Source organism: Stegodyphus dumicola, chromosome X1 (genome assembly GCF_044657685.1).
Source record: "Stegodyphus dumicola isolate Sdum_Otavi_A_Nest chromosome X1, ASM4465768v1".
In the NCBI taxonomy this organism is placed as follows: Eukaryota; Metazoa; Arthropoda; class Arachnida; order Araneae; family Eresidae; genus Stegodyphus; species Stegodyphus dumicola.
The window spans coordinates 23,059,805-23,084,814 of NC_140780.1; the positions used below are offsets into that span (position 1 = coordinate 23,059,805).

Consider the following 25,010-nt stretch of genomic DNA (forward strand, 5'->3'; position numbering starts at 1 on the left):
TATTATACATTTATATAAATTAATATAAAATTAATTTTATTAAAACCTTCGTTCGTATTTAGATGTCCATAGAAAGTTCTAATTAGACCTCAGAATTATTTCTGTTACTGTGAATTCATTACTTAAAATATTGTAAAAAGGACCAAACAATAAAAATTATCAATAAAATGTTTGAATTATTATAGGATACTACATTTAATCTCGTTGTGTAGAAATCAACCAGTGCTTGTTTTATTTTTCTAGATCAATACCTATACAGCAATACGTTTTAGGGATCAACACGTAGCTCGGGTTTGAGTAACACTGACTACTTAGTTTCGATAGCTCTAACTATACACCTGAAAGCATAACAACAAACATTTATGATAATTTTTGTGAAAGGCAATATTTAATAATTTATTACAATTCATTAATAGAATGAATGACAGAAACGTTAATTAACAAAACTAATTACAAACTGCAATGCATACTGCTTAAATTCGCAATGTCTGGAAGTCATAAATAATTTTTAGAAAATGTTACTTAAGGCAAACAAACTTTTGCTACTCTAATTTTGCAGGTCTCTTCTATAATACCAAGAAACATGCATAGATAGCATGCGCTCAGATAATTAATAAATTACGCATTATTCCTAAAATTGCATTTCGTTTAGAAAACGCAACTCACTTATGTACAAGACTTTATTACATTTATGCTTTTGTTCCATAAATTAAAAACGAAGGACAAAGTTTAATATTTTATTGTCTTATTGTATTCAGAGTTATTAAAATGGCTTTTTGAGAGAAGATTTAGGATGAAGGATTAGAGTATTGAGAAATATTCTGAGCATTATAACATGCGTATCTCTTAAACGTGTGTAAAAAGAATGACATTTAAAAGATAACGCTTTGCTTATTACACACGAACAAAACTTGTCAACTACTAGAACATCACTGTCAGAAATGGGTTTCAACGAGCTTTTAACAGAATGTGGAGAGTTTGGTTTATTTCAAAAATTTTTAGCATTTGCATTTTTAATGCCCTCAATTATTTCAGTATCATGTACATATTGGACTCAAGTTTTCATACTTTTGATCCCTCCTCATCGTTGCAAATTAGATCCTGATGATAATGACTATTTAAATGCAGCTAATTTATCTTTAACAAGCAAGGATGAATGTCATTTGTATCGAAATCGTGACTTAAAGCCAAGTGAAATAGTTCCATGTCCTTATGGAATTGTTTATGATTACTCACTATACTTTCCTACTTTTGCATCAGAGGTACGTTTGCAAACTTGATATTAATTTAGCAATCCAAAATTAAAAAATACTGAAACAGATGTACTAATGTAAATGTATTGTTTATATGATGTATTAATGTATGTTTGATGTTATATTAATCTGTAATAATCCAACTTTAGTTAACCGATTAAGTTCACTGTAATAATTGTACACCGTGTCATTGTAATCGTATATTCAATACGAAAGTGTAGAATTAATGTAAAGTATCTCTCTAAATGCCTTGTTGAGCTGGTGTCGTCTCGAATGCGGTCAAGATTTTGACGTTAATTGTGAAGGGGAAAAGAAAGAATTGCGTTAGAGATCATAATGGGAGATATATTGTAAAAGAAAAGTGTTTTTAGGTCTGATTCAGTATCAGTATATCAGGAATAAAAGCTTGAATGAGCTACAGAGTTCTCTATGCTTCACTGTAAGTTAGTAATGCATACAAGGATGTACATGGTACTAGAATGGAGACAAATTATATAGGATACGAAAATTTTGATTGATTTTAATTATTTATTTACTATATAGATTTGTTACTAATTATAATGGATTGGAATATTTGAATATGAATTAGCTGAATATTTAAGAAAAATATTATGACTGCGAGAATATAAAAAACATTTTTTGAATATTTGCTTTCTTACAGAATGCAGATGAATTCATCTTTACTCAATGGAAATCAAAATTTAATAGCTAATTAATCTGTCCTCTATCGAGCACCTTAAATCAGTGATCCGTATTAATGTGCCCTTTTTTTTAATTTAAATGCTCCAAGAATAATTAGAAAAGGACTTAATTCTCTTCTTATCCTTAAATTCTTCATTAAAAAACTGCATTTTCAGCTATAATCAGGTGAAATAATTCTCTAAATATAATTCAAAGCATAAAAAATAAGGAACATAAATGGCTTGGAAATGGAACTAGCATTGAGATTCTCTTTAAGAAACATGGTGAAGATTAAACAAAAAGTCTACGAAGCGAAGTAATTCCGTAGGATATTTTGAACTCTTTATGATTAAATTGCACTCAATTATACTTTATAAACGACATGTAAATATGATTTAATGTATATGTGTGTATGGCTCACTAGCGGCTGAGCGGTAAAGTGTTGAACCCTGGTAGTTCGATCCGGGGTTCGAATCCCGGTGAACGGGATGGCTGTATTGGCGTTTTCGTGGTTTTCCTCATGTGTAACGTGCATACGAGTCAGTTTTTCTTAGAAAATTCTCCACGAGGCATCCTTATCCTTAGGCAAATAGCCGTCGAATGCTTTGCTATAATCAAACAAACAAGACCAAACAATAGATATATAAATATGTAGCTTAACAAACTGTTATATTTTATGTATACTTATAAAATAGTATATAAATATATATATATATGATTATTAAAAGAAAGGAAAAGTCGGATCTTAATTGATTGTGTATAATTTAATCCCTATGAAGTCCCTGACAATTCTTTCTCACTTAAAGTGGTAACCCAAAAGGAAAACAAGTAAAATTAAACTTCAGATACGTATAATACAAAATATAAAAATAAATTATATATTTACGAAACCTGACTAACCACTTATATTGATATTACGTAAATATACGTATGGTAATGAACATTGTATAATATTTTTCTTTGATATTTTATACCTTGTTCTATATTTTGTTCTGTTTATGTACAAATGTTTATTACATAGATATATATAATTTAAGGATTCCATATTAACTACTACATATAAAACTCAAAATTGCATCAATAATGCATTTTTCAGTATTATTTAACTTCATTGTGAAGGATTTTCTGCAGTCTACTTTGCGTTATTTTATTCATAAGTCTCAAATAAAAACAATTATTGTTTACATGTCATTAGAAAAGTTGTATAGCGGGAAACGCAATAGTATATGAAGATAGAAACAACATTTGCTAATTACACTTAATGCAACAAAGGTTAATAAAACTTGCTGAAAAATATTATTTAAAATGCAGAATTTTTTAAATGAATCATTGCGTTGCGCTAATAAGAAGGGAGAAAATTAAAAGGTCATAAGCAATATGGAATGGCAACGGCTTCATTTTCCGTTTGTTATTTGATTTTGGGGCTTAGACGGGATCTTAGGGTATGGCAAAGCACACTAGGGCTATCTGCCTAAGGGGAGGGATGCCTTCGTGGAGGACTCTCTAAGGGAAACTGGCTTGTATACTTGTTACACATGCGGAAAACAACGAAAACGCACATGCAGTCAGCCCGTTCGCGGGATTCGAACCTTGGACCGAAGTACCAGTGGGATCCGGATTAAATGAATGTATGAGCACTTGAATGAGTCTCTCATTCAATGACTCAAGTTCTCTGTCATCATTTCAATCTCTTTCTCTAATTTAAATTAATATGTATTTACTGGCTTAAACGAATTAGCAACAATCAAAACAAGATAAATTTTGTAGGCCAGTTACTTTTAAGAGATTTGTTTTGATATTATAAATCGTGCTTTTAATAGAACTACATATGATACAGAAACAAACTCCTCTGAGATTTGCAAACGCTTCGACAAAGTATTTTGTAACACTATTTCGTATGATTTTAGAATATCCATTGAACGTTCTGAAATATACAGTTTTTTCTCTCGTGGGAGTTTCTGGAAATATCTTGCAAATTTTATTTATTTACGAAATCGTGGGAAAGGTTATAAAAATTTGAGAAAAGATAGAATTTAAACACGTAAACAATATTTTAGCAATGCCACCGCCGGGACCCGAACCTCAGACCTCTCGAATACGCGCTGAGCGTGCTGACCATTACACCACGAAGGCAAGATAAGAAGGTGAGAGAAATACCTTCTAACTTTTGAGGCAGAAGACCAAACAGCAAATTCGGAAACACATATTACTTTACTTCTTATTGATCCCGGAATGCATGGTAGTGAATGTTCAATTGTAATTAAAAAAATTAAGTAGCATTGTTTAACGATACCTACATATCGTGGGGATGTACATTCAGACCAAAGTGAATTTAGATTTGTTGATACTATGGAAATAACATAGAAAAAAAATTAAATTAGCAGTACTTATTTTAAATATATATTATGCCCACTTAACTTTCTTAAATTGAAAACAAATTAAATTATATGATAATATATGATATATGATATAATATATGATAATAATAATTATATATTATCCAACTACCCAAAAAAATACATTTTTTCATGAAAATTAAAAGGCAAATATATTTGGTAACGTTGGTTTACTTACAAATAAATAATTGTACCCAATAAAATATAAAGATTAGATTTCGTTTACAAAGGATCAATTAGAACACGGAATTTCTGATAGGACATATGCTGGCAGTATCAGATTTTTTTAATGACTTGGGAAAAGTATGCTTATCGTACACTTAAGCTCTAATTTAGCATTAAAATAGAAAATCTTTTAGCGTTAACATTTATAAAACTTACATATTTGCAAATTATTCGTTACTTAACATTTGAGAATAAGGTCGCCTTTTTTTAATAACGTGGCATATTTATTTTTTTGCAGCACGATTGGGTCTGTGAGAATTCGTGGAAAATGTATCTTGTTCATACTTGCTACTGGATTGGAGTTGTCCTCGGGTCTATCTCACTCGGCTTTTTGAGTGATAAGTAAGTTTAAGTTTCTATTCAAGTGGGGTAATTATTCTTCATTAGGCAACGCAAATTGTGTTGTCAAATTTAAATGCAATGCCAGTGAACTTACAGATACTTTCTTTTTAATATTTGATCGCATCTTACTCTATAAAGAATGATTATACAATTATTACAATAAATCTTGATTTATTCTCAAAATACTCTTTTAATCCTCAACAAAGAGCAACCATCTTTATTAATTGAATAGCGACAATTTTGTCTTCCATCTCTGAAAAGAAATTCGCAAGAAACCGACAGATAAACGTAAATTGCCCATAAGTAATTATCTTCCTTTTATTGTAGGTATGGTCGTAAAAAGGCATACCAGGTGGCTGTTATGCTGACATTAATATTTGACGTTGGAACATTCTTTATCCAAGAACAAATAACTTTCGTGATTTTCCGATTCGCATCAGCTTTTTTTGGCAGAAATTTAGCAACAATGTCCTTTGTATTGGGTAATATGAGATTCTATTTATATTTTTTAATGCAACTAACATCATCTTGCAAATAACCAAATACAAGACACCTAATAATAATTTGGTTATAGTACTAAGTACTAGAATACTTTTATAGTGTTTATTGCATCTGTAAGCTTTCTTATCTTGCTTCCTGTAAAAGGAAAAAAGTGAATTTTTAGGTCGCTTCGGATCTTATGAAGCCAGTATTTTTAAATAAAGCCTGCTTATTCTAAAATTTACAAAGAAAGAAAATGCTATTAAAATTTGTGTTCGCGATTACCTTTATTGTTGTTAGAATATAGTGCTAACATTTTACGCGAGCAATTTACTTTAAAGCTAAGAAAAAAAAATGTATACTTACAAGTTTATATATAATGTGCATATTGTTGCTCTTTCTTCTTAGCACTGGGTTCTTTTTCCTTCTGAAATGGTGTTTAAGATCTATCTCATTTTAAATGTAAAAATTAAAAACTGTATCTTCAGCTTAGCAGAATATGCTAATTTGGCAATAAACATATTCTGCGTGAAAAATAAATCTGCGTTAAGAATAAAAATTCTTTTGCGGGAAACTTAAGAACACGTCAGATTTAAAAATATATTAATAATTGCATATTAATATTTGAAATATTCTCATTACTCTACAATCACGATTGCGATTTAAATTGGCAGAGCGCTAAGCTTTTTCAAAATAAGGCTAGAAAAACCAGCTTAAAAATTCTAGTAAAATAATATTTTGAATTAAATTTGATAGACTAGTGAGTCACTATACTAATGTTTATTGATATCTAAAAGCTCTAAATCGTTAATGTTGTTTCTGAAGTTAAAAAAACCATGCTTATTAATTTAGTGGAGACAAAGCCGAAGTTATAGTTTCAAATTCAGTGTTCACATTTACGCATCACTCATAATTATTTCTTAACACGGTTGAGAACTACACAAATTAATTGTTATATTAAGCAAAAAAGAAAAATGTGTATTTTAAGACCAGCAAAACTAAGTTGCTTTTAATTATATGAAACTGCTCTTTACACCTACTACTATAGAAAGATTACTTAGATTTTTATTTATCACAATATAGTCTTTGTAGATTAGTAGATATACGGCTTCATAGTATCGAGTCATCTTCCCCTTCCTAGGCTTTTATTTAGAATTAAATAAGACTCTTGAACGCTAATGTTCTAAGCGAGATTTAATTATTAGTCATTTACTAATGTACTGCTCTAAAGTAGTAAAAAACTTAACCGTTAGAGATCATTAAATATAAATATATCATCAAATATAAATATATCCTTAAATATAAATATATCATCAAATATAAATATATCATCAAATATAAATATATCATCAAATATAAATATATCATCAAATATAAATATATCATCAAATATAAATATATCATCAAATATAAATATATCATCAAATATAAAAACTTATTCACAATTATTTCACTATTTTTACTTTCTGTATTATTTTCCCATATTTAAATATTTTTCATCTAATCCATATTTTTATACTTTCCCTACATATTTGAAGTAGCTCTGAAAAGTTTTATAGTGATTCGAAATTTCTGTTTACACAATAACGAGCACCATTCAATAAATGTTAAATTACTGAGCTACATAAATGCCAAATGCGTTAAAAATGTTTAGAAAGCAGAGGCTTCCTGTTTAATATGCAGCTCTAGCAGATCTACGAAGTGCTTAGAAAAATTACACAGTAATATAGTATTTTCCTGAAGTAGGTGGACATTTGTTTGCCTAAAATTATTCCTTAAAATACTTTTAAGATATTGCGATACAGTATGATATTACAGTACTTCACGAATTTAAAATGTACTGACTAGCCATAAGCGTAGAAAATAAACAATAGTGACAGAGAGACCTATTTTTATTTACCTTAACCCATTTTACTATCTCTTAATCCGCTGTTGTAATTTTGTTGAAACAGAAGGATAAAACAATTACACATTCCGGAAAAACTATGATAGGGAAAATTATTTATTTTCTGATATCGAGAAAATGCTATACATGAAATGCCGTTAGGATATTCAAGATTTCAAAAGCAGACTTCATTTTGATAATCTTGTAATCAATTTAATGTAATTCATTTCTTAGAATCCCATTTAATTTACATAAAAAATAAATTATCTCTTATAAAAATCTTTAATAGAAACTAGTATTTTGTTTATCTCTGTAAAAAGAAAAGATTCCTTTTTAATCCGGATAAAGCGACGAGCAGCAAAATTAGATTACCATTGACATTAGAGAATTATCATTCCTGATATTTATGCAAGAAGCTGAATAGAATTAATGAATTTTAAAATTTAATGTTTTCATTCAATGACATTTATGAAATAAAGTAATTTTAGGGAAAAAATGAAGGTAAACTTCAGGAAATTTATTAGAATTATGAAAGAAGAATTTACGAGAGCCACATAATAGTATAATAGTTGAATATTAAAGTGGAGCATATGGATAATGAGCCTGTCTTTTCTAATTTCCTCTGTATAAAATCACTCGCAGCCATATAACTAAAACAAACTCTTTGTGGTAAATATAGCCCATGAAATTAGCACTTTTTTATCTTTTTAATACCGTAAAAGATAAAATGTTGGTGGTTGATGCTCCTCCGTTATAATGCAATTTTATACAGTTTCAAACATTTGTCCGCAGTATTCAGAAGCAACTCTTTTGACCAATGTTACGCGGAAGAAGACTATTGTTTGCCAAATTCTTAATTCCTGTGTCAAATCTGAGGCTCAATTTAAGAACAATGTAGAAGATTTTCAATCAAAGCAAGCGGAGATGATTGGCGTGTTTAGAAAGCGTCATTCAACTGTCTTCCTTAATCGTGCAAGATTTTGCAACTTCTTCAGCATTGTCATGAGACAAAGCAATATTCACGGGTGGAGTTCTGTAAGCTCATGAAAAGCATAATTGTATATAGGACGCGTCCAAGGTTAACCAAGGGCGACTTGGTGTCTCCCTGAAGAGCATGAACTTCAGTTGCTTTGAACTATTTCATATATGATCTAATTTTATATCAAAGTAGTCACCGTTGCCTGATTTGAAGAGACAGAACAAAAGAAGATCCTAGCGCAATGTCATTTAATAACAATGTACATAAAATACTGATACACGTATCTTTTGAAGCATCTAATAAATTCCCAAGCCATTCACAGAAAAATGTGCTTCCTTTAATAACCATTGCGTTATTAGAAATAAGTGAATTTCATAAAAAGAAGGGAATATAATAGCATAATAGTGTATATGTACAACATGTAAATGCAATTAGGCATTGTGCAAAGCATTTTACATCGGACGCCAGCTCCCCAGCAGTTAATGTTATAAAAGGAAAGTCTACTGTTTTAAATTCCATTTAATGTTCCATAGACTTAGTTAAATAACTATCATATGACACTTAAAACGCAACTTAATTTAAAATATGAAATATTCTATGAAATACTTAATCAAATGATTAAAATAATAATAAGATCGACGATTAAATTTTGTGAAATTTTAAAAGGATTAAGTGTGTATAAGATGTCTTGCAACGGTCACAGAGCTTCTGAATATTTTCCAAGAAGTCAAAAATTCAGATCTTTAATATTTTAGCTAAGCATGTTTGCATTTCGGAATTGCTTTCAAAAGGGTTTCCTCTAAGTTGCGATTTTACTTGAGGGAACAGGAAATTGTATATAAAGAACATGAAAGATGAATAAGAACAGTTAATACAGAAAGTTGGGATGCATTAATATTATTATTATCACAAATCATAGTTTTAATTACTGTGGGAGTAGTTAAAAAAGTTCATCTTTACATGAAAATGCATAGTGAAATCAAACTACAGAAGACCCATTTCAATGTATGTTAAATATTAATATTTAACTAGTTACTTGCAGCGATTTTTTTTCTTCTAAATATTTGATTTCGTGTATTTCAAATTATTGATACTAATAATTTGCACTACGTCCGAAAGGATTCGGAATTACTATGTCAAATAACGCGAATTATTATCAGAAAACGCTTTGAACCTGATCCGCATATCGGTGAACGAGTAGCTTCCGCATGAGTGCTTACGTGTTTTTCCCCCTTGTGAGACGAGAATACGAGTCAGCGCCTTTAAAAAGACCTCCTCAAAGGCATTTGGGCAGGGAGCCTTGTATGCTTCGCCATATTCGAATATATAAACAAGAGATTATCTTTTGGAGCTATTTGGCATTTTTTTTTTCAATTTTATATTATCTTCATGAAGTTCCTGAAAAATTATTATATTTCATATTATTTCATATTTGTGGTTTAATCTTATATATTAACAATTCTATATTATTTCCTGAAGTTTGTTTCTATATCTAACATTTTTGAAGTAACTTTTAGAGGCCTTAAGAAGCTTGCTTTTACTATAAAAGAATAACTAACTACTAATCTTATGTTATATTTATAAAAATCTAAAGAGAAAAAGAAAATGCCTTTGAAATTAGTAAAACATATTTTTCGACGATATAATATATCAGTAGCAATCAAACACTTAATGTGTTTGGGGGAGGTAATCTAAAAGTCAATAATATACTCGAAGTGGAAATAAAACAATAGGAAATAGAAAGATAAAGCTATATGTTACCCTCCAATTACTGGAAATTTCAGTTATTCAGATCAATTGCTTTTAGGACGACAGCAACTGAAATAAAAGCTGTTAATTTATTTACGTGTTTTTAGTTTCTAATCGGTTTTAACAATATAAAAATAAAATAACAGTGTATGTACTTTTAGGAAGCTTAATTTAGACGAATGTGGATGGTATTTATTGGCGTAAAACAAAAGTAGTTTATTGCAAATCAAATAAAGTCACAAGCATTTAATTTAATAACTTATCATCGCTTGTCAATAGCTCGTCCACACGCACCCGCTGGATAAACATGTAGGTATAAATGAAAAAAAATAAGTATTGTTATAGCTTGTAATTTTTTATTTATTTTACAAATCATAATTTACGTATACTTTTGTTTTCTTTACAAACTGAGTAAACTTCGAGGTGATATTATGTTTATTCTCTTTCTTCCCGCAAGAATTTATGTCTTACTTCATGCAATGTACCCAGCTTACCATTAGTTATTTTATACCTGCAGTGATCTTTTTATGGATTTTTGTCTAGTTTTGAGAAACGTATTACTTGATTATGAATAGAAGGTACTTAAGGAAATAAAAAGTACTTTTATCATTCGATTTTGTATAAGCAAATGCTTTTTATATTTTGTTTCAATGGAAATAAAATTATTTTATTATTGTTAACTGCATAATCTTTGAGAAAAGAAAGATAATTGAAAAAAACTAAACATACTTTTCTCGTATTACTTTAAGTATGTTTTTGCATATAGAGGAATGACAGGATTACCCGATTTTCGAGGGGTTTAAAGTCTCAATTAAGGGGATAGCTGGTTGTCATACTGAATTTTTTTCATATAAACTTTTGTGTAATTTTCCCCTTTATGTTTATATTGTTTCGACCAAAACCAGTCCAATTTGTGCTTCTGAAGTATATGGTTATTTTTGGCCCCGCTAATTGAATTAACCGAATAACGCATTTTTTATTTTTCGTTTCGAATTTCATCTGAAAACATACTATTTGCTTTAGTTGTCTATATATATATTTATAAATTTTGCCCATTACTAATTTATAAAATTTAACGCAAGTGCTATCAATAAATTACACTGTTGCTCTATTTCTTGTCCTCAACTTAAACAATAGCATTTTGCTCTATGTTTGCTATTTACGTTTTCAAAATTTATTCTTATTCTTCATTATTAAATTCTTTCATTTATATCACATTTGAAAATAAATTACAAGAAAAGGTAGCACGAATATATTCAAATATTGACAGCTAAATGGCATATATCTACAGGAAAATAATTGAAGGAAATAAAAATTAAAATAAAATGTTTTAAAACTATTAATTTCTAGTGAGCACAAAAAGTAGTAATAGAGGTAAGGTTGCTCAGTTAGCAACAATCAAAGTTAATTAGTGCAATGAATTTACCTGATCTAAAGCAAATGAATCAAGTCAGTGCCGATCCTAGACCGTCGGCCGCCCACGTGCAAATTAAAATTGGCCATCCTTTTTTTACAAACCTTAAGTTTTAAATTTTTAAATTAATCATTTTGCCGCCTATATAAATTTGGCCACTATGTGCTATGCAACATCTTGCTTTTCACTAGGATCGGCCTCTATTTCTTGCCGTTATTATTATTTTCGCTGACTGGCCCATCTTCAGTCAGCGAAAATAGTAATAACGGCAAGAAATAAGAGAATAAGAGAAAGAGAAAATGGCAATTTTGTGAAAAGCGAACCATAATACCCACGTCCTTGTAATTTAAATTTACATTTTTTAAAATTAGTATTCTCACAAACTGATCATTCGACAGATACTTTTGTTTTAGATGAGTAACAATCATCGCATTTAGTATTTTCAGTTTCTGCTATCTTAACAACTTTACGTATATATACGCAGAGATATCCGCATATATACGCAGAAATATCCGCATATAGAGAAGAAGAGTGACAGAGAGAAACAATTTGATAAATTATAATTACCGGAATACATTGTTTCTAAGATTAAAAAAGCAAAATATGTTTCAAAGCATAAAAATTAAGATACTGGTAAAAGAAATTAGAGCTATAATAAACAATCAGAGCTAATAACTCCTTAATGCCAAAATTATTTTTATTATGCTCTACTGCTTCTCATTTTTCTTTACTCATATACATTTTATCACTCAATTAAAAGTTTGAGGAGTTAAAAAAAAAGGGAGAGGGGGAAAATACTTCTTGTATGATTACAATTACGTCAGGTTTCATTAATTAAAAGTCTGAAACACAGTGAAAGGCTTAGGTTAATTGATTAATGCAAAGCAACTGGAGCACTTCTGAAGAGAAACTAATTCATATCTACGTTACGCATGGGGCAAACCACAAAGATTCCGAGGCAGCCAGCTCTTTCCCCGGGATTCGAGGCCGGGTCAAACTATCAGTATTCAGCTACTGTACCGTTCACCTCACTGGTAGGTCAGTGCCGGACAAAACAACAACAAAAAAAAAATGCTATAAAAAAGTATGGCCTTTGCTAGCCTGGCATTATTCGTTTTAGATCTGTTTGAAATGCGCAGAAATCCATGTACAAACTAAAAATGATCATGTCTAACTTTTGAATGGTTTCATATCAATTGAGAGTGATGCATTTTGCTAGAGATCTGTTAATTACCTATTTGAAACTTAGATTATACTGATGTAAAATCTTTCAAGTTAGAAAACAAATGCTATTAATTTCTATAACCGATTGTGAAAAAGTATATGATCATTAATTTAGTTTAAATTGCTCACTGATTTTAATAATATTCTAAAAATAAATATTGATATGTTTCTGCCTATGATTATGGATAATGCAGGACTTTTTTGAGGTAAGGTAATGGAGCTAATTTGAAGTATAAAAAAGAATAACGTTAGGTAATAAAAATTAAGTCTCTAATGATTATAAATAATATCTGAAAGTGCTAAAATTATTGCAGGTTACAAAATTTAATGCGGTTTACTTATTATTAAGTTAATTCTTAGACAATGAAAGAAGAGAGGAGTTCAAGTAATAAAAGTCAGTTCAACAATTATAAACAAAGCTAACGGAGCTTTGAACTGAACCAAAGAATGACCTAAGCAATCATAACGGAAATGTAATTACCCAACTTAATGGGGAAAACGTAATTGTTTAGGTACCTTAAACTGCCCTTTTTTTATTTTATGCATGTAGGATAATAACAATATTGTATTCTCTGACTACACAGTTAAAAATAATACTTACCTGACTCTAACAATGGAACGAACAGAAAAAAAAAAAAACTGTTACTTTAAAAAAAAAAAAAAAAAAAAAAAAAAAAAAAAAAAAAAAAGCAAGATTTCCAAGGTTGAAATTACTTACATTCTTTTTATTTCACATTCTATTGTTGGAAGTTTTTACTTGTGATAAGATTACGTTTCAGTCTTTTCCAATAAAATTAGAGTTAAAATGTTTTCGAACAGCTATAAAAGATAAACTGAGAAAATTGCTGTGCAGCTTTGGCAAGATGATGCACTCGCAAAAAGATACAGCAAATCAAAAAATTGGATTTCTAAATTTATTAAAAGGTTATTCTGACCACTGCTATTGTAATAAAAGAGCTTATTTTCTCATACGTCAAAGAAACCTGCAGCTTGTTCGGCCAATGACATCTTGTTTTGAAAGTTCTTCTCTCTTTCTAAATGTGAAATTTATTCACTAATTAACATTAATGTTATTCGTTGGAATGGCTCAGTTTTCCTTTAATTACAATGGAGGCTGTCTCTTCCTTTAAGGGTTTTTAAAACTCCACCACTGCAATGAAGATCAAATTTCCTTTTATTTTTCTTGAATAGAAGGTAGGCGTTGCATCAAGTATTCAGCACCATGGAGTCGAAGTGCCGCGCATTCGAATGGAAAGGATAGTTGAATCACTTAATTGCACGAGCCAAATGAAGTCTTACTTGCTTCTTAAAATCTTAGTTGAAACTCCTTTCCATCAACTCAGTAATTCATCATTATCTCTAAGTGAAAGATATTTTATGCTGCTGGGTGTGCGCGAAAGGTCGTTTCCTGATCAGTGCATGGAATTAAAAAAAAAAAATAAAAAAAAAATTCAAACAGCACTCCAAGTTAAAGAAAATATCTTGCAAACTGGACCTTAACATATTATCTTCATCTACAGTGTTGATATATTACGTGCTTCGTAACCAGCAATGAATAAAATTGATTTATCCCCGCTTTATTTTCTCTCCCTTGATTGAGTAGAATAGTTTGAATCAGAAATTTCAGGTAACTGAACTAGCTGAAAGCTACAAACTAAAAATTGGCTATATCCCTTCTTGTGCTAAAAATAAATGACTTACCATTGTTTTCAGCTTGCATTTATTTAAAATATCCTCTCGCCACTTTTGTATATTACTTTTGTATATTCATATACTTTACAGAAACGTTTACTGATATCTTGATGCGATAGAATAACATAGTCGCAAACTGGCAGCTCTAGAAAAACCTTTATTCCGCCCGTATATATATTCCCGTAAATTAATTAGCATTACTATGACATTATTTATTATGGGAAGAATTTGAAGAAAGCTTTAAAATTTTAATGAATGTAAGTCCAGTTTTCAATTGTTTTCATTACTATTAAAATGAATGTTAGTAAAGCCACAGAAAATCTACATATGGAGCTAATTAATTTCCACTAGAATATAAATATTAGTTAAAAATTTGAAAATATAGATGTGATTAACCTTTTTCCCTACTAGTGAAAAGATAAATTCACTCGGTTACGAATTTTTGCAATAAGAATAATCGCTTTGTTTGGGAATACATTTATATGCCAACAGTGTTTTTTCTGCGGTTGAAAATTAAGATGTCTAAAAAAAGGAACGTGGGTGATTGATGAGCATTCGTTAAAAAAAAATTCTAATAATTTCTTTTTAAGGTTACAAATTTTATTGAAATCGAAAGTGTGAGATGTACCGGAAAGCTATAGTAAGAAATAAAGGAATTTATAATTATTTATATACAAAAATATATTTTTTTCGTACATACGCCAAAGAAAGATTTAATAAGGAAGGTAACAAGTTGCCATTATTATTCTCGAGTTTTGTTTGATTTAGAAAGGTTGCATAATTTGTTTAATCTTAGTCTAAGTAAGTCATTTAATGATTAATTCAACACATTAGAATTATTTCAAATAAATGCCATTTTGAAAATTTAATATTTAGCTGTCAATACGTGTAGTATATAACTTATAAAAATTTCTTTCAAATCTCAACTTTTAGATTTCAGACACAAAATCAACATAAATTGGATTTTCCCCCCTTAGCGTCATTATTATTCCCGCTCATGCATATTTTGATAAATGTTTAGTCAATAAAATTTTTAATTTCCTCAAAAAATTGTTTTGTTAAAAACATCTTCATTTTGATCTGTAAAAATCATTCATTCTCATTTTAGTTTTAAAAAAAGCCTACATTCGACCTACATACGTTTGAGTTTGCCATTACTGTGATAGGATATTCATGAACCTGGTGGTGTATTTAATTATGGCAAAGCACACGAGGGCTATCTGCCTAAGGGGAGGGATGCCTTCGTGGAGGACTTTCTAAGGGAAACTGGCTCGTACACACGTTACACATGGGGAAAACCACGAAAACGCCCATGCAGCCAGCCCGTTCGCGGGATTCGAACCTCGGACCGAACTACCAGTGTTCAGCGACTTTACCACTCGGCCGCTGGTGGGCCCATGAACCTGGAGAAACCTGAGAATGTCAGAGCGTTAAAAAATAAGCCTTAAAATTTACTAAAAGTAGTATCAATATTGCAGTAAAGTTGTTAGTTAGCCACGCTTTTTATTTTGATGCAGCTGACGTTAAGAAAGCACTGCTGTGAAGATATGATTTATTTCAATCAGCATTTGAACTTTAGTCTCTGAAAAAATATGAAATTTAGACCAATCAGAATTTTAAACTTTACAAGCACAGGCATTACACAAACTGAAATAGACTTCTAATTCATGTCAGAAAAATCCGAACTGCATACCTCGAAAGAAAGGCAAGCCAATTTAAAATGCAAAATTAACCTCTCTCCGAAAAGAAAAAAGATTAACGTAGATTTCATGCAAACTTCTACAGATACTGAGGACATCTGATATTTTGCCTCCTGAAAAAGAGGGACCTATATTTTTTCCTCATGAGATAAAACTTGGTTCCTCTTCGAGAAATGAATTCTTTTGTTTGAAAAAGAGGGGCTCAAGTTATAATTACATTTTTCTACTATGAATCATATTCAAATTATTTTGTTTGCTTTTCAGTTTATGCAAATGATTTCATTCAAACTTAAACCTTTAAATATTAAGCTTTTTAAACCTCATCCAAAACGGTAAAGAATGATACTCCAGAAGAAATTTATGTTGATTTGATTTAAAAATTTCCTAATTTTATTGAAAACTTAAATTTATTTGCATTTCTAAATACGTTAATAAAACGTGTGTCACGACGTCTCTGTCTCCTTGCAAATGACATGTTCATTTATGATTGGTTATATCTATAAAAGCAATTTCTGTTAAGCTAGAAAAAAGAAAATACGCATGAAAAATTTTGTTTTGGGTACCACAAATTATTATATAAATATGCGATTTAATTCAAAAATTAAATAGAATAGCTTCGTCACATTTTCATGGAACCTTTGTATGCTACACAATTTTATATTATATTACAAAGCAAAAAATTGCTACGATGATTCATAGACCTATAATGTAAGCATAATTTAAGAAGGAATCAAAATATCTGTTACCAACAAATCTTCGCAATTATTACGATAAACATTACAAATTAAAGATACTTCCGTTTTTTTAAATTTTAAAAGGCCTAATAATTTCATCTATTTAATCACCTTGATTATAAAGATTTACTTGGAATCACTTGTATCTTTGTTTCTTAAGATTAATATATTCAGTGAATATGCCGCGTTAAATGGAAACATGTTATTCGATATATAATATCCAGTTAAAATAATGCATTTATTTCAGTGGTTCTCAAAATATATGCGAGACTTTACTTCAAACAGTCTTTTTACGGTAATATTTCGTTAATAATTTTAGCTGAATAGCTTAATTAATGTGAAATCGTTTTCCTCATAGATGCTGTCTGAAATCGGCATCTCTATGCGAAAAATGCATCTTTCAATTCCTTGGAATGTGAAGTGTTATTTCTTAACTATGTTTCTTCAAAATCAATATTTCTTGCTCAGTTTTCTCTGTTTAATTAACACCAACGGTTACTTTATTACTAAAATTCGTAAACATGCTTGTACAGCTAAGCAGGAACCTTTCTCACATTTTACTCTACGTCACATGATGCCACATATGCTTGCAGCGTAATGCCTTTAGTGTACCGAAATATTTTTAACATAAAAGACCTTAGTTTGTAGAGACATTAGATAACTCTGATACTGCTACGTGAAAAATGAGCAATGCCCTCGCGGAGACTCGAACCTCTCAGATACGCGCCAAGCGTATTGACCATTACACCACGAAGGCATGCTAAGAAGGTGGGAGAAATACCTTATAAGTTTTCCTTTTAAAATGTCTCATTGTGATAGACTTACTGTACCAGGAAAAATCGATTCGACTTATTTACAAAACACTACCCGTTGGAGCATGCCATGATTCCTTGTAAATTTATTGTTCATTAAAACTTCTATTAGATCTGGGAAGAATCAAATAAATACTTAATAAACCATTACAAGATAATCATGTTATAACAATACTTGAAAATCATAAATCGTAGAAATGATAGTGTCCAATGAATTTTAATTCCAATTTGCCAGATATTCTCTAAGTTTTAGAGAGAATATTAATTCTAAAAGCATATTTTGCAAAATATATTATATTGAATTTAACTATTTCTTATAACCTCCAGCTGTTTTTTAAAAGAAGTATTTCAATAAATTTAAAATGCTTTAAATAATTAGAATACGATATAGCTAGGAAATTTCTGTTTTCAAAATTTTATCTCTACTTCTGATATTGTCTTTAAGTGAAAAGGCAATTGCTTTGGAAATTAAAGTTAATGGTCGTGTAATATATTTGAAATAAATTAAACTTAAAGAATAACTAGGAAAATCCAAGAAATGGTATACGTTTCACAATCCACCGTCAGAGGAATTCAATTCGTTTTGTAGGATTCAAATCAAATTTCAAAGAATTGTAATTTGACTGTGGAAAAACACATTGCTTAGATTTTGAAGAACATGAGACAGTTTCTTTCCTTGTATTATATTTAGAGTAACTTCTAATCTTCTAAATTCTAATCTTTGAAAATACGGACATTACTTATTATACTTCCGATTTAATAAACTACGAGTATAACAAAACATAAGCCAAAAAAAAAAAAAAAAAAAAAAAAAATCCTAATTTATTTAATGGAACCCAATCTATTACAAAAGATAATCCTACTATTAATATAATCCATTACTAGATACTATTAATATAATCCATTACTAGATACTATTAATATAATCCATTACTAGATACTATTAATATAATCCATTACTAGATACTATTAATATAATCCATTACTAGATACTATTAATATAATCCATTAACTAGATACTATTAATATAATCCATTAACTAGATACTATTAATATAATCCATTAACTAGATACTATTAATATAATCCATTAACTAGATACTATTAATATAATCCATTAACTAGATACTATTAATATAATCCATTAACTAGATACTATTAATATAATCCATTAACTAGATACTATTAATATAATCCATTAACTAGATACTATTAATATAATCCATTAACTAGATACTATTAATATAATCCATTAACTAGATACTATTAATATAATCCATTAACTAGATACTATTAATATAATCCATTAACTAGATACTATTAATATAATCCATTAACTAGATACTATTAATATAATCCAAATCTATAAGTATCAGTTTTAAAGATAAGTAACTCAAGTTTAAAAAAATTTCATATTAAGAAAGACTGTAGTTAAACAAGAAAGCGTTTTAAAATGAAAAAGTCTTTAGCAAATTAGAAGAAAGCTAACAGAACTCTGAATAAGTTGAGCAGAAAAAGAGAACTGAAGCTTTCCTCGGCTAAAATTATGCTACTCTTTAGAAATGGAAAATATGTGACGTAAAACTAAGAAGATGTAAGAGGCTAAGAAGATGTACTAAGAACTAAACTAAGAAGATGTACTATGTAAGAGGCATGCACATACGAACAATTTTTTGACAAAGAATCTCATATTTGTGTGGGATAAACACTCCAGTATTTCATCCCCTACTCCCTTCTCTTAAGACGTCGCACCTCGCTTCAGGCAGCTATGAAACAAGGAAGCGGAACATTTATCTTCATTTTGGATCATTCACCCCTCTGTCTTGTATCATCCAAACTTGCATATCTCTGTTAAACGTTATTCAGCTGCGAGTTTAAAATGCATTTTTTAACAAACACTGCTCTTACTTTAGCCACGTGAAGAGTGACGATAACTTTAAATTGGGAGGCATGGAAATGGACAAAAAAACATAGATTAACAAACACAGTTTTGCCAGAATAACACGCTAAGCTGAAATATCGACTAATAAAGTAGCTAATTTAATTTGCGTTTCACTTTCAGTTGGACAATTATCGTTTAGCACTGGTGTATTTTTAGTCAAATGAGATAGCGAATGTAGCGTAAAATAACATTTCCTGAATAGGCAGTCCACAAAAGAGTTTAAATTTTCATACGTATACACAGCTGAGCAAAATATGGCAATAGAAACTGTTGATTAACAATCGTTCTTCGAGCAACTATTTAAAACCTCACTTCACTATTAATTTTTAAAAGAAGTTAACAGTAAAGAAGCAAAGTAATTATTTAAAATCTCATTTCAAAATTAATTTTTACGAGAAATTAATGGTAAAGAAGCAAAATTTAGTTTACATAATTAAAATAAAGCTAACGAAAACTGTAGTAACAATTGAGTAAATGAAACTTGAAGAGGTTTCAGTTGGTAATAATTAAGAAAAGCACATTGTTATCAACTGCTTTATAATATGTCTAATTTAGCAGAGATATTAGAAATACCCATCATGTGCATATTAGCTTTAACGCCCCATGGACAACATGTTGACATTAATGATCATATTTTCTGAACGATTATTATAAATTGACCCCTTTTCTGCTTCATAATAAAGATTCTCTTGACCATAAACCTCAACAAATTTTTCTATGGCAATAAAATAATTTCATATTTATGACTTTTCTGACAGCTTTTATCCGCCTATCATAGCTCAGGAATGATTTATGGATGTAAAATAAATGGGTAAAAGGAGTTCGTGCTCTTGAAGAGGGAGAAAGGTATGCGGCGTTTTAATTGATTTCTTCACACGAAGGCAAGGGAAACATCCTGTAGAAGAGAAAAAGGTAAAAACAAAACGCAGATGGTCCGTGGTTTTTAACGAGGCAGGCAGAAACCCTAAAAAAATAACTACTCTTTCTCTTTAAAAACTCTTCGCTTCTGGAAGATATAAAATGACAGTTTCAGTGAATTATAACTGGTGTTCCTTAGCAAAAATGTCTATTGCCCCCCCTACTTATCCAAAGAATGGAAATGAATCCTCCGCGTTACTGTTTCTGAGAAAGATTTTGGAATGTTAAGTAGAAACCATTGTTGCTTTAACTCTCTAGAAGAATTACCTGAAACAACAGTGCTTTCTAATTTACAAAGCAGATCTTAAGATAACCCTACAAAGGACGGTTTCTGTTAATAAGAAGCAAAAGAAAACTGCTGTCAGTTTATTAGAGTTGGCTTCCGTTTTTTCTCTCTAAAGTGGTTTTCATTTTTCAAAATATCCGTAAATACTTTGTTTAGTGTTCAAAATTAAGCGAAAGGTACACATTTCAGATAGAAGCTACTTTATCAGGTTCAATGTTCCGCCTTACTTTCTTTGGGAACATGCAAGGACCTGACTCGGAACAGGGAGCTTACTAAAGCTATGTTCAATAAATGTGGGAAGTAGACAAGATACACGGGAAGGGTATACGAAACCCTTTATTTTTCACTCTTTACAATAATTTCCGTACTTCGGAATACAGAGACCAACTACTTGTGGTCTGAACGTAAGAATATAAAAATATTTAACTAAACTCTAACTTAACTTTTGAATAATAAACAAGGGCCTACGTGGAAGATTGGCCTTATGTTAACAGGAAGCCGTATGTAGTACAGAGAACTGTTAACACTACAATACGTTTAAAAATTATCACGAGGATTAAACCTCTGGCCTTGCAGGCAACCAGCAACCGAGTAAAACTGCTAAGGTAAGCGGCCTGCTTCGACTAACTCCTTCCTCTCTCTCGCTTGGCAAAAAGCCACAACTTAAGTACTTGGCGTTCGCCAGACAAATTTGCATAAATAAGTTAAAGCTTTTAATTCTGGCCGGAAGTAGAAAATAAGAAGTGATAGTAAAGATTTAAAATAAAAATAAACGTTAGTAAAACTTAAGATCCTTACAACTTGACTTACGTAGATTGCGTTTATAAAAATTTATAATGATGTGTTTGATTTTTCTCCATTAGGATAGATAAGTGGTAAATTCCATAACTTTAAGGGAATATTAGGAGTCATCCAATCTAGATTCTTTTCCCATTGAAAACGCGATTCAAAGCTGTCTCTAGCACGCTACTTGGGGTAATTAATTAAAATATTAATTATTGATTTAAATTCTTGACCATATAAATACTATTCAATGAAAAGTTATTCGATTCTATAGAGTTCCTTTGTCTCGTACGGTTACGAATGAAGAGATTTTCAGCGTATTGAAATTAAGATGCTTTTCTTTCTTAAAGTGTTTCATTTTTTTGCACATTTATATTTTATAAATGCACATTTATACAAATGCACATTAATATTTTATAAATGTGCATTTGTTTGTAAAATCTTAGCACCCAGTATACAACTAAAATAATGTTTCAATTCAATTTCATTTTAAGAATGATAGTATTTAAATTGAAAATTAGCGCAGTTGCTCGAAATTAATTTGGCAGATTGGCAGTTTATCACAATGAGCTTAAGAGAAGTGCTCACATTTCCTGCATCATTTGGCTTCTAAATGTTTAATATATAATAAAGTATAAAATTATTGCAATTTTAATTTGTCATATAGTACAAATGTGAAAGGCTGAATAGCAGAATTGTCTAAAAGTAGGATAAAATAATAGCAAAACATTTAGTTAACATACCATTTTTTTATTTTTATTTTTCACTTTATACGAAATGCATTTGACCATTTCATAAGAAACATTATGAAACAGCAATAATCTAGGCAGCTTTGTACTCAACGATAATTCGGTGTTTCGATTTACAAAGTGTTAAATTATAAAGTGAATTAATGTTACTAAAATAGATTTATAAATGTGACATTTGATCGAGAGATAAATCTAATGCTGAAGCTTATTAAATTATACTCCTCTTGTTTGCGGAAGTTTGATATTTTGTGAAACAAACTGAAAGATGTTAGATAAAAAAAATAACAATTTCCTTTTCTTCGGTTTTTAATGTAGCCGTAACATTGAGTTCAAGGAACGAAAGAATCAATATATAACATATGCTGCACTGACTCGCGTTTAAACAGATCTTTAAATTTAGTAATTATATATGACTGAAGATGTTTGTAAAGCTTTAACAGGGGACAATTATTCTTCAAATTATTGATTCTTCTGTATTCTAATATCTAGGCCTTTTATGAATTTTATATGGCAGTAAATTACGTAATCAAGCAACAGAATAAGTAAACAGGCTTAGTTTAAAATCCAAACTTCAGTACTGAAGGAACAACACTATTCCTAAAACAAAATTGTAAAGGAGTAACTTTCCTCATCCTAGTGAAATATGAGCCAAATTTTCTTCAATACAAACTTAATAGAAGAAATAAAAGATTTTTGAAAAAATAATTTTCTGAGTGGCAATTGCATCTCTATTACTAGATAACCTAGTACACAGGAACGGCATTATCATTCAGAAAATTACTGTTGCAGATTGATGAGATTCCTCTCGATCCATTTAAAAACAGTATCCATTGTTATAACTTTATTTCAATGCCGTTTTTATGGACTCAAAAGAAAGAGAAGAATAAGGTCTGTCAAAGCTTAAAAGAAAGACAAGAGTGAATGCAAACTACAAACACGCAAATCTTCGAAATGGTAATTCATTTCTGTCTTGAAAATAAGGGGAGAAGACTTGATGCACTGCCCTTCGGCTTCATGATTAGAAAAGATACCAAAAATTACGGATTGTGGCGAAATTTAATTAAAACTAAGTACCCCAGAAAAGGCACTATCTTGAATTAAAATTTGATTTTCCTCATATGCGAAAACTCATGCATTTGATCAAGATAATAATTATTGCGACAAAATGAATACGATAACTCTAGCATTCATTGTGGACTTATAGTGTATACGAGTCAGTTTCCCTTAGACATCCCTCCCCTTAGATAGATAGCCCTAGTGTGCTTTGCCATAGTTACATAAACCAAAATCATTGTGGACTTATAAATGTTCTAGTTGTTAAATGTTAGAAGATTATTAAAACTTCTACGAGTTAAATTTCGAATTAGCAATCAAAATTCTTCACAACAGGTAGGATATTTAGGCAACAACAGCAAGGAAGAATTAGAAGATCTGAGTATTATGCACTATATGTATAATAGTCGGGGCGTTCTGAGCGTCAGTTCTTTGTTTTGTCAACAATTTCAAATACTGGAGAGATAAAGAAAAACTTATATGCTTGTTTTAATACTATAGTGATTTTGATACTGGTACTGGCTTTTCGATACATGTTTGAATTCCAGTAAATGTGCTGGTTGCATGAGGTTTTGGGTTTTTTCTTTGTCGCATAAATACTATCCAGTTTCGTTTAAGTGTTCTTAAATGAAGACTATTCCTGAGAGAGATGGCCTCGCGTGCTTTCCCAAATCAATTAATCAGCAGACCAACCCCTTAAAAGCTTGTGTCAATTGACTGCTATATACGTTATAATGACCTGTGCTGTTCCGAAGGTAGCGGTGGCTAGCGGAAGTTGACTACTCACACCTTTGGGACCGGATTCCAATTCATAAAATATACATACATATAAAACAATTTAAATGTAAATATTAAATTCACCTTCATAAAAGGAACCTGCAGCTCTTATACAAAGATTTTAATATTATAAAAAAGTTTGGGTTATTACGTTATATGCCTCATTTTTCTCTTAACTCATCCCCGAATAAAGGTGAGACCACTTTTAGCAGTGATATCATTCAAGAACTGTGCCCATTTATATTACATTGAGTTTAGTAAAGTTCTCTAAATGTGTGAAAAATTGTAAGATATGTGTTATAACGCACTATATCTTTAAACGCGTTATAGTATTAAGCTATTCCCAGATATTTTAAGTCGGTTATCCCAAGTTTACATCTGATATAAACACAGATATCAAATATTGCTTACATGTAAGAAGCAAAACATTTTATACAGGCAACAATTCTTTATATTAATTACACATAATGGTTTTAAATTTTAACTTTGAAGAAGATATATAGAACTAGACAATCACAGACTCCATGAAGGTTTTCAGCAATATTTCGGATGTGAAAATTGAAATTTCTAGGAACAATAAGATGGATGCTCAGTTATTGGTCTCCCAATGCTGCAGAGAAAGAAATTGTAAAAATAAAAGTTCGAAAAATGTGAAAGTTTTTCAGAGCATTTCTGAAATAAGTTAAAAATAAAAGCATTGAAGAGACGCAATCATTCAATGACATCACTTTACAATACATACAAATATTTATTCTTAGAACTTCAAGTATCAAAAGTTTAGTCGATTATTCTGAAATTATTGAACAAAAAATGTCGCAAGAGCATAAGTATGTAATACATGCTTTAGTAACATTATGACCTGATTCAAAAGTTGAAAACTTTTAACCCTTAAAATGCATGATTTTTTTATTTTCATTTTTAAAGTCAAAAATACGTT

At 30.1% G+C, this 25,010-nt stretch overlaps 2 protein-coding genes across 5 annotated transcripts in view; one reads left to right on the top strand and one right to left on the bottom strand.

Moving 5' to 3' along the window:
- Nucleotides 1-25,010, bottom strand: part of LOC118187434 (DNA (cytosine-5)-methyltransferase 3B-like) — a 487,890-nt gene that overhangs the window by 396,969 nt on the left and 65,911 nt on the right. The gene's annotated exons all lie outside the window — the stretch shown is intronic.
- The window catches only part of LOC146993106 (organic cation transporter 1-like), a 93,266-nt gene continuing 69,164 nt past the window's right edge, over nucleotides 909-25,010 (top strand). For all 4 annotated transcript variants that reach the window (XM_085807196.1, XM_085807198.1, XM_085807195.1 and 1 more), the window contains exons 1-3: nucleotides 909-1,262; nucleotides 4,794-4,897; nucleotides 5,225-5,379. In XM_085807196.1, the coding sequence (XP_085663322.1) occupies nucleotides 942-1,262; nucleotides 4,794-4,897; nucleotides 5,225-5,379 (580 nt within the window). In that variant the 5' untranslated portion in view covers nucleotides 909-941. The remainder of the gene's footprint in view (nucleotides 1,263-4,793; nucleotides 4,898-5,224; nucleotides 5,380-25,010) is intronic.